The sequence below is a fragment of the Alligator sinensis genome, unplaced genomic scaffold (assembly GCF_000455745.1).
Source record: "Alligator sinensis unplaced genomic scaffold, ASM45574v1 scaffold1129_1, whole genome shotgun sequence".
NCBI lineage: Eukaryota > Metazoa > Chordata > Crocodylia > Alligatoridae > Alligator > Alligator sinensis.
The window spans coordinates 313,777-325,359 of record NW_005842580.1 but is presented as its reverse complement, the minus strand read 5'-3'; the positions used below and the strand labels follow the sequence as shown (position 1 = coordinate 325,359).

Here is an 11,583-nt window from a genome sequence, read left to right as displayed (position 1 = left end):
AGTGCCCAGCCACAAACTTCAGTGATACAGGTGCTGTGTCTGAAGGCAGCAGAGACAGAAGAACATCAAGCAGACTATAGAAAGGGCAGTGACCATGTGTGCATCCTGGATGCTGAGGTCAAATCCTCTCCTTGTAAAAGTGCCAGGGTTTCATTAAATAAGTAGGTGGGAGTGGCCCTGTTGGTACTTTCTGTCTACAAGGAGGCAGCTGCAGCTGCACCAGCCTGTCCCTCCAGCACCTTGCAGTCACTGCGTGGTGAGTCTACATGTTTATTAATGCACTTTTGCTAATGTGCATTACATTTAGTACCCCCATTGTGAGGTACTAGAAAAAGGTGCATTAACCTATTTGAATGAGCATTAGAGAAAGTGAACGACATTTTCTGTGACATTTTAATGCACATTCAAATAGGCTAATGTGTATTAAAGCACACAAATAGACATGTCCGCTGGAGTCAGGACCAAGTCAACTGCAGGAGCACTCCATCCTCCTGCCAAATGCGCAGTATGCGTGGTACCATTCTGGGGTCACTACTGGCTCTGAGGAAGGAGCTTCACCAACCAATACCAGCCAGTGTTTCTTATGCCACTACCAATCAGCACAGCATCCCCAGGGACTGTGAAGCATCAAGTCAGTTCTGTAGCATTGTTGATGTGTGCATAGCCCACAGAGTATGACTATACTACTGAGAAAACTAGAGGGAGCTCTGTATAGTGTGTCACACCTAAACCCTTCCAGGAACAGAAGCTGTAGTACTCCCACTGGTTGCTTGGTTATACATTACACTATAAGCTGTCTTGCACACAGGTGCTGGTAATAGACTGGCCCATTTCTACACTGTCCAGTGCTACGTACACAATGGGCATTTACCTTGGTTCCCATTTTCTCTCTTCTAGCCCCCGGCTCCCAGTCCTCTCTCGTGTGCTGCTTGGCTCTAGGGGTAGTACTGGTAGTCTGGAGATCAAGTAAGTGTGCAAAACAGCTTTGGGCATCAACAGCCTGAAAGTGATGGGAGGTCTGTTCTCAGTTCACTTAGGCAGAGAAGGTTGGATTCTGATCTCCATGACACTGGCATAAATGTGGAGTGATCCCCTAGAGGAGGCTGGAGTTACTCTAGCTAGGCACCAACATAAACCAAAGTCCACTGTTGCCTGTTGTATACCTGTATGCGTCTTGGGGTAATCTGAGCCTCTCTACCCAAGCTGTGCTCCCCAGTTACAGGAAGACCGGTGCTGAAAGATCCTTGCAGATTTGCCTGCTTTGCAGACTTTAATCTAGGAAATACAAATATTCTGAGTGTGACACTGAGTGCAATATACAAAGAAGGTGCTAAACCATATCGTGTCCATGCCTTATGTAAAGGACTCTAAGCTGTGATCACAGCTACCTCATACCTCAATCAGTGCAACAATCACACTGTGTATAAGCCCTTTTCCCCCACCCTCTTTGCAGTCCCTCTCTCACTTACTGAGTGTAGGTTCTGCTATCTCAGTTCTGAGGAACTCCACTGACATCTATGTGGTGAAAGTCAGGGGTAGCCAGGGCTGTCCCTGGGGAGGGCGGCCGGGGGGGGGTGCAAATCAGGGCAATGGCCCCAGACCCTGCACTTTGGGGGGGCCCATGAACAGTGCTATACAGGCCCTGCTGCGGCCACCATGCACCGCTGCTGCTGAGCATCGCCGTCTGGCTTCGGCCATTCATCACCCTCCCTTACCCCGCCAGACCCGTGCAGGCTGATATGCCCCGGGCCCTGCACACCCCTAGGTACAGCTCTGGGGCTAACAGTAAGCACAGCAAGTTCACAAAGGCCCTTGTGGAGGCATTTACACCTTTGCTCCCAACTCCACTTCCTGCCTTAATCACAGTCCTTGCTCTCTGCAGTTGTCACCTTCTACCAAGGGGTGGCTCCACATCAGCAAGCAGATGTGTGATTCCTGAGCTATCCAGGCTGCCACATTCCCTGAGATCCTACAGAGGGGAAAGTAAAACAACAAAGCCATTGTCATGATTCTTTACCGGTGACTCCTGCCAGTGCTGCCCCGAGCTGTGGGTGGGCTACGGGGACAACTGCTACCTCTTTTGCAAGGAGAGAAAGGACTGGAATTCCAGCCAGGAGTCCTGTGCTGCAGAGAGCTCATCTCCTGGTGATCAGCGACACCCAGGAAATGGTAAGCATGACAAGGTTTTTTCATTGCTTTGGAGATGCCTCTGCAGTCTGACCACCCAGGGGTGCTGTTGTGCCACTTTAAGGCCAGTAAAAACCTTAAACATAAAGATGGTCCCAAACTAGGCTGCGCCTTACAGTTTACATGCAAGAGAAGAGGCTCCCCAGTGGATGGCTTGGGGGACACATGGATGATCACTCAGGAAAGGACCCCCAAAAAAGAAGCTGGGAAGGACATTTCACAGTTGCTATTTTCTGTCTCATCTCCCCCAACAGGACACCAGCAGAGCTGAAGGCAAGGGATCCTGAGCAGGAGGTTGGGTGGGAGGGTACCCATGAGAGTCAGTGACAAAATCCATGTTATGCTGCAGCCTCTGTGCTCAAATGTTCCCCAGCTTTAGAGGTGACATTTAATGCTGCCCTGGCAAAGCTAAACTTTCTTCTCCCTTCTCAGCTGCAGCTGCTTGGACATATATGGATCTTTCTGCATTGCTAATGACTTCCTTATAAATGCATGCTTCTACAAATGCCTAATTCCAGTCCCTCCTGGTGCTTGGTTGGAGCAAATCATGGATACAGGCAGCATATGCTCTGTACCAGGCTCTGGTTACTATGGGATGGCTCCAAGCCTGTTGAGCTTTGAAATCCCATTTTTTTGGATAAAATAAGCAAGTGGGAGAAAAAGTGGCTGCAAGATGATAACAGCTATCTAGAATATGTGATTGGCCAAGTTGTTGTGAACAAAGAAAGTATAAATGAAACACTAACAGGTGAGATTGAGCTTGCTCTTTAGAATAGTTTCAGCACCCCAAGACACCCCGGGATGGCAGCTTCAGGATGAACCCTGGTCAGTTTGGCCTCCTGGACCTTTTCTGTGAAATAAGAAAGTAGGAGTCAACCCACCCACATTTCCCAGCTGCCTTCAGAAATCAGGAGAACCAAGCTGGGGAACACCCTTCTTGTCAACAGAAAGGGATCTTTCTGTTGACAAGAAGGGTGTTCTGCTTGGCAGAAAGGGATCTTGGAGTCATTGTTGACTCAAGGATGGACATGAACCGCCAAAGTGAGGAAGCAGTCAGTAAGGCTAACCACACCTTGTCATGCATCTAAAAGATGCATCGCAAGCAAGTCCAGGGAGGTGATACTTCCCCTCTATGCGGCACTGATCAGGCTGCATTTGGAGTACTGCATCCAGTTCTGGGCACCTCACTTCAAGAGGGATGTGGATAGCATTGAGAGGGTCCAGAGGAGGGCCACTCGCATGGTCAAGGGACAGCGAGGCAGGCCCTATGAAGAGAAGCTAAAGGGCCTGAACATATTCAGCCTCCACAAGAGAAGGCTGAGAGGGGATCTGGTGGCCATTTATAAACTCACCAGGGGGGACCAGGGAGCCTCTGTTCCCCCGGCACCACCTGGGGTTACTAGGAATAATGGCCACAAATGGTTAGAGAGAAGGTTCAGGCTGGACATCAGGAGACATTACTTCACAATTAGGGCTGCCAGACTCTGGAACAGGCTCCCAAGGGAGGTGGTGCTCTCTCCTACCTTGGGGGTCTTCAAGAGGAGGCTGGACAGATATTTGGCTGGCGTGTTCTGACCCCAGCACCCATTCCTGCCCAGGGCAGGGGATTGGACCTGATGATCTATTTAGGTCCCTTCCGACCCCAAGTACTATGATACTATGAGAAGCAGGATTTGTTTGGTAATAGCTTTTATTAGACCAGCTCTAGAGTTAGGGAAATATTAGATGAGCTTGTGGACATAAAATGTCCCTGTTCCCATCACCTCACGGGTCTTACTTTATCCTCTAGGATCCACACATTGGAGTTCTCCCCAGCAACAGGAGCAATGGGGTGCTCAGCCCAGTCTCCACAACTCAGGAGCTCCTGGTGTCTCAGGGCTGGGGATGGATCCAGGAGCAGTAATAGCAACTGAGCATCTCTCTCTGCAGAGCTATGGAGCTCAGGGTACAGCCAGGCCTCAGCTCTCCTCCACAGCAGTAACAGCAGCAGAGCATCCCTCCCTGCAGGGCATACAGATACTGCCAATCCTCTCAGTTCCTGGCCTTCACGTTCCTCAGAAGTAGTAGCAGCAACAGCCAGGGCTCCAGCACCCACTGAGCAGGGCTGTCTGGGCACTCAGCAAGGATGTCAGCTGTGAGGAGACAGCTCACAGAGTCTTCCCACTGGCAGCTGTCACAGCCCAGCAATACAGTGTCCTTGCCTGCAGGGACTTGATGAAGAGGTTGAGTTGAGGATGCATCCAGTGCTTGGGTTGAGTAGACCTCCTGGGGCCAGGCTGGGAGTGCAGGAGGACTGCGGGGAGGGAATGAGGTTCTGCTGGAGGCAAATGTCACTGAAGGATGAGCTTCCCTGAGGAGTGTTGTGGGAGCATAAGAGCACTGGATTAGGAGCATCCACTTCTCACCCCCACAGCCTTTCAGCATAATCCCTTGTCCCTCCCTTGCTCCTGGGGACTGCAGAGCAGTTCTGGTGCTCCTTACAGCAGACATTCTCTCTGTTACTCCCCGCCTCCCCAAACAGCCCAACAATATCACGTACAGTGAGGAGTTTAGATTCAGACTGCAAAATCCCTTGCTGATTTGCTAACAAATGTCTCCCACAAAAAGTATTGACCCCATTGCTCCAAGAAATAGCTGAGGGAGCTCCCACAATCCACCCGAATAATGAGCTAGAGGGCATCTATTCTTCTGTATTTATATATTGGCAAAATATCAGTGTGTTATCTGGAAGGGGGTGCAGGTGCTTCCCTTTGTGTCTGCTCTGGCATAGAGCAACGCCCTATGTCATGGCTTTCTGAAGATTTCCCATAGCCCAAGCCTTGCTCTGACATGCCCACCCCCCAACTTTGTGTCCATCCCCCCCACCATAAGCCCCTCCATTCTGGGACCTGTTACCAGGTTGCTTTGCAGAAGGTGTCATGCTTCCCTCCTCTCAAATGCTGAGCACTGCACTTGTGTCCAGAGGAGTAGCAGATGGGAGCCAAGCCAACAGTACATCTGTATAGAATGTATAGTACTGTAGTATAGTACTATAGTGCTGTACTTTGCAGGGCCAGACAGTACATCTGTATAGAATATGCATCAGAGTGGTAACAGCTCTCCATTCCCACTGAGGCAGCATCCTGAGACGATGTGCCAAAGAGGCAACTGTCCAGGGCCCCATCATACCAGGCACACAATGGCATGATCACAAACAGGAACAATGGCAGAGGAAACACAACCCTCCTCAGCAGGAGACAGCAGTGACTGACCCTTCCCAGGAACCTGCCCAGCAGTTCCTTCAGTGCCCACCTCTGCTTCAGGAGAGCCCAGCAATCCCCAGCATCTTTGGGTGTTCAAAGGAGCACTGGCCACCCTCCTGCAGCAAATTTCCTGCAGGAGGCTTTGGCTTCTTGTTGCAGGAGCCTCTGCTAATCCCATCTGCATTTCTTCCCACCTCCCTGCCTCAGGGCAACAGACACTGATTCCAAGGTCCCCACTCAGAAACTCAAGGTTTGTCCCTCAGTAGAGTTATGGCCACTGAGTTTAAGGCATGAACCGAATTTCATCAAGTCTGGGCAGCAGATCTGGAGAGACTCTTACTGTAGTTTCAACCAGATTTAGTTGAGCCTGTTGGTGACTTAAACTGTGGCAAAATAATGCCCTCTTAACCAAAATAGGAGCATCTACATTACACAGGGGTGTGAACCACTTTAATTTGCCTGTTGAATGCCTGTTCCTGTTTCTGGCCACATGAGGCAGGGTGGAAAGTAGAAGATGCCATGCCTTCCATTCTACATGCCAGCACCAGTGCAGATCAGCTGTGCTGCGTGGGAAAGCCTGCTTGCCTTCCAGGGGAGGTGTAGCTTTATCACTCTTCTGCCCTGCCCCTCATGGGTGCCTAGGGCTGGTGTTGTAGGGTGGTGCTAGCTAGAAGAGCATGAGGAGATACGGTTTGCTGTACAGGTGGAAAGGCAGTCATCGAGGACTTTAAAATGTCTGTCTGTCTTTTGGAGGACAGACAGACTAAACTGGACACACAGAAGTGACACCAAAGGGCTGTTCTGGTGAGTGACACACTGCCCCAAGGGTTTCAGGAGTCATCCATTGAAACCTTTACTGTCCTTCTCTTATGCACTGTCCAAAGGGAAGTTCACCATGCCAGCATGCCCTCTGAAAGGGAGAACACCAGTGCCCCAGCCTGCATACCCTCCCTCCACCTCCCATACTGAGGAAGAAAACAGCTTCATGGACCTAACTCCAGAACTGCTCTTCAGAGGACACATTCCTGAAGTGCGATCAATCTGCCAGAGCTTCATCCTTCGTGACACAGAGAACGCAGTGTACCTATAGCACCATGTCACTGGGAGGGGGCTGTGACTGGGGAGAGGAGCATTTGGCTTCTAGGCACAGCACTACCACAAAGCCTCTGCATGCCCTTGTGCCAGGACCTGTTTCCCCATCTATAAAAGAAAGCTACTAGCCCTCACCCACTACTGCAAATTGTTTTTCGATTCTTGGATGGAAAAACACAGTGCAAGAGGCAATTAGTATTATTGCAACATATTTTCTAAGATTGTTGGTAAGAAGGGAGCTATCCACCATTCCTCAACCTCCCATTAATCAAAAAAGCCATAGGCAGTGTCCTACCAAAGGAGACTAGACCATTGGTCCCTCCTGTTAAATCTCCCACCTCCTCCAGTACCAGGTACAAACAACAGGTCACTTAAGACATGCTCTACTGCAAGCACACACAGTTCAGACACTGCTAGCTCTGTTGCTGTGACAGCCCATGGCTTAAGTCAGGTTAATTACTGGAGTACTTGCCCAGCCCCCAACCTGGGTTTTACAGCCGACACTAAGCTCTGCGCTGTCACAGGTTCACTGCTACCAGTACGTGAGCCAAACTATTTAAAGAAAAGTTGGGTGTATCTACCCCAGCAGTGAAACATCAGATTACTCATCCATCTGGTCTCTGCAGTCCTTCCTCTGGCAGATACTTGGATCTGCTGATTCAAATTAAGAGAATGCCCCTCCAAGCCCCACACTGCTATGCACTACACAAAATCATGCCATCCCATTTATGGGGCAGGGAAGGGTTTCCTTCTCCTTCTCCTTCTCCTGGCAATCCCTGAAAGTGTTGACTTGCTCTCCAATGAAAGCCAATATTCTAGCCAGGGGTAGGCACCCCGCGACATGCATGCCAGACTGTGGCACACAAAGGTATTTTGCTCGGCATGTATGCCTCAAGGAAAGGGAAAGATTTGGCCCCTTGCAGGTCCCCCACTGTCTCCCCCTTGCATGCCAACATCTTACAAGTGGAGGTTGTGGGTGTTTTTGGCACTCTGCCCAGAAATGTTGCCAACCCCTATTCTAGGCCCAGCAGAGTCAGGAGTCAGGGTAGGATGTGGGACAGGGGAAGGATTTTTGGTGCTGATAGAGGATTTCCTGCTATCAGTGGATGGAGGCCACACTTCCCTTGGACAAGAAACTCCTAGTCCTCTCCACAGCATTCAAGCACGTCAAGCATAAAGTTCCACCAGCCATCCTGTGAATCTGAGGGATTCACTGAAATGGTTCTAGTCCAGTCTGTGTGGGAAATGGCACCTCCACCTTGTGGCCCCTCCTCTCTGGAGTCCCATGACAATCAGGTTTTTTTTCCAGTCCTATTTGATACCTATGCACTGCCTCCAAGGAAGAACTGATTAGATAACATAGATTCCAGTGCCAGTGGGTGAGTCTACATGAAACGCTAACTGTGCAGTAGTCTAATAACACTGCGCAGTAGTGTGCTGGGCAAAACCCATGCTAATACACTACTGCACAGTTAGAACCCAAAAAAACCCATGTGTTGACACTACTGCAAAATAGTGCAAGTTACTGCACATTGAATTTTAGTACTTGGTTATCCAAGTACTAAATTTAATGCACAATAACTACAGCACATTCATGAATGTGTAGATGCACCCAATGAGAAGCAAATGACACCCAGCTCTGCCCTTCATCACATCCCACTGTGCTGAGATCCCAATCCTCAAGGCATTCAGACATCTTGCTCTAACTGATATCAGTGGCAGGGAGGCACTTACATTGCCTTGAAGTTCTTAGCCCCAGTGTTTAGGTAAAGGATGCATTCGTGGAGGCAGAACAGCTGGATGTGGCTGAAATCAAATAAGGTGGAAGCTAGGTTGGTGGGTAGAGGAAAGCTGTCTAAGGAACCTGTAGATACTGAAACTTTGGCATTGCCACATTTAATCAGACACAAGCTCTATCAAATCCAGTATCCAGTCTCAGTTGGTGGCTTGGGTCCCCCCCACAGTCAATTCAGTCCACGTATTAGGGATGTCACTTGGATCACTGATGCAGAGTTCTCACATAGAAGCATCCAGGATTAACACTACCCCCCCGCCCGCTTTGGTTGGCTAGTGAACTCAGCCCCATCCTAGCAAATGTTAACCTGACTTCCATTATACACAGCTTTATCATCTCTCACCTGATCTTTATCAATGCAATATACTGAGGCAGGTATCTCTCAAGCCAGAGGAAACTTCATATCAGTGGTTCTTAACCAGTTTGGGACTTGAACCACCCCTTGTTGGACTCAGGGCACTCCTCCATAATTTTAGTGAATTACGTGGTACCCAATTTCAAAAACAAATGTATATATTATATAGTTATATAATATTACCTCCTGCCAAGGGGCTGGGCAGTAGGGTTGGGGGATTGTCTAAGCAGGGACAAGCCTGAGACTGTGCTTCTCTCTCAGCTCATCTATTTATCTCCTCACATCTCACTTATCTCCTCACATTTTGCATCACTCTTCACAGGATCTGTTGGCACCCCAGGGTGCCCCAGTACCTTAGTGGACAATGACTACTCCAGCTGGTATAGAAACTGGCCATGAGTCTCCTCACCAACACTGAATATTGCCAGCTCATCCAGCACATTTACTCTCCAAAGCTTGCTTCCCATAAACCAGGGGTGTCAAGCCAGAACCAGCCTATGGACCCTCTCCATCTGGCCTGCCAGGCTACTGGAAATTGGGAGGCATGGTCTTTTGCACAATCTGGGGCCATTTGGCCACATTGGACAAGGCCATTGGCAGTGAGTTTGGCTCACTGCCACCACCCCTGGACTTGCTCCCCTCAACCCCTCACTGCTGCTGTCACTGCCAGACCCCTCACTGCTGCTGGCCCTCTCACTGCCACTGGACCCATTGCCACCACTGCCAGACCCCTTCAGGGATTCATTTGGCATTGTATGTGTACAGAAATTGGATTTTATATGCAAAGGGCACAATTCTGATTCCACAGGCTTTGCTTGCAGCAGCATTATTTCATCAGCTCTTCCACTTGGGCACTAGTAGGGCTGTGGGAACAATGGCAGAAGCACTAATGAGGACAGGCCTCCAGCAGACCTTGGTCTTTCACACACTGAGTCCTCGAGATCAGCTCTGCTCCTTGGGGCTCAGTGACTGAAATGGCAGTGGGCAATTTACTGTTGTGCTGTCACTGAGGAGCTGCAGTAGGGAGTGGGCAATGCAACAAAACCTGAAAAAACACACTAATGGGGACATAAGCATGCTGCAGGAAATCTGGATCCAGGCCACTGCCATCAGCTGATGTACTCTAGTGATGCTGAGGGGAAAATCCTGTCCTCTATTTCTCTGATCCTATCTACTCTGTTGTAGAAGAGTTGGAGTGTTGTTGTAGCTGTGATGATCCCGGAAATGTCTGAGAGGGAGAATTTTTTGATATCTTTTATGGGACCAGCTGCATAGTTGGGAGAACTGTTGGACAAGCTTTCAGGACATCAAGTGCCCTGCCTTAGGTCTAAGCTCCAACTTGAGGAAGGGCACTTGATACTTGAAAGCTTGTCCAACAGCTCTCCCAATTATACAGTTAGTCCAATAAAAGATACCATAAAAAATCCTTGCTTCTCCTATTTACCCTATAAGAATGGCCCTGTTTATACATGTTTCTTCCCACAAAATGTTATAACCTGGTGGGTTATCTTCCCCTGTGGACAGTTTGCAATTGTGATATACAACTATGCTATAGACCAGCTGTGACTGGAGTTGAAACAAGACTCTCTATAGCCTATCTTGTGCTGATACAACTCTTTTGCTTTGGGCTATAGTTTCTTACCGAAACATTTGTAATTGAACAAACTTCTCCCAGAGGTGGTGCAAGCACCTACCCTAGACTCTTTCAAAAAACATGTGGATGTGTTTCTTGCTGGGGTCGCTTGATCCCAGCTGCCTTTCTGCCTATGGGGGGTAGGGGAGTGGGGCTGGACTCAATGATTTCACGAGGTCCCTTCCAGCCCCTAATGTCTATGAAATCTGTGAAATTATACCAGCGCAAGTCCTGTAATTTTAACATCCAGTATAAAAGGTGTGAGTGACATTGATATAAACATTTCTACGCAGTGATATAACTGTGTCTGTACTAGTGGGCTGTGCTGCTTCCACTATGCCGTTATGTGCCTTATTCTGTCCACACAAGCAAGAAAAAGACATGCCCACTAATGTTGTACTCTCTCTCTCTCTCTTTAGAGCTGTCTTCACTGCCCCAAAAGTGGTGTGTTTACACACCCAGACAGTTCTTGCTATAGGCACCGACTTTTATTTTTACCTGGGGGGAGGGGGAGGGAGGTGGTAGCCTAAGATGCTGGACATGTGGAAAGTTTTACACATTTCAGGTGACAGCCCGAGGGGGGCCAGGGCCCTTGGGCCCCCACACACTTGGCACCTCTGGTTCTTGCAGTAAAATTCCAAAAGTAGCGTAGCCTACATCAGTGTTTCTCAATCTGTGGGTCGCGACCCAGAAGTGGGTTGCAAGAGTATATGAAAGGCCAGGTCATGAACAAACTTTAAAAAAACCTTTAAAAATGGATAATCCTTTAAAGGAGAAAAACATGGGAAACTGTGGCTTTTCCTTTGCAGGCTGCCAGAGTTTCCAGCCTGCAAGGGGTTGCTTGCCTCCCCACCCCCCCGCCCACCCCACACACTGGTGGCACTGGGTTGGGAGTGAGGGGTACTGGTTTGGGATCGGCAATCGCTGTTTACAAATGTGTCCTGGTACAAAAAAGGTTGAGAACCACTGGTCTAAGATCATTTTTATCTTGATGTCTCTCACTGAAGGCAAAGCTATACCTCCCCCTTCCTACCTGGGATTGACCTCAGCTAGCAGGCAAAAACTTCAGGCTGCCAGTCTCTCCTCATCTTTCCCTTCCCCCAAGCCACCCATCTAAATATCTGTAAACAAAAGCAGGTAAATCTCCTTCTTCCTTCAGTCCCAGACAGGTCCACCTGCTGAATCCATTCCCCAGCCCCCTGAGTCTTACCTTTCCTCCAGGCCTCCATTCAGATGGAGAACAGGGGTAAGCCAAGGCTCCTCCGCCCCCCCAGGCTCT

General features: G+C 49.2%; 1 protein-coding gene across 1 annotated transcript in view; it reads left to right on the top strand.

The window, feature by feature from the left end:
• Positions 1–1,348: 1,348 nt before the first annotated feature.
• LOC102376642 (homeobox protein NANOG) overlaps positions 1,349–11,583 on the top strand; it is a 28,057-nt gene continuing 17,822 nt past the window's right edge. The window contains exons 1-3 of the mRNA XM_006032637.3: positions 1,349–1,357; positions 1,454–1,528; positions 2,034–2,169. Of these exons, the coding sequence (XP_006032699.1) occupies positions 1,349–1,357; positions 1,454–1,528; positions 2,034–2,169 (220 nt within the window). The remainder of the gene's footprint in view (positions 1,358–1,453; positions 1,529–2,033; positions 2,170–11,583) is intronic.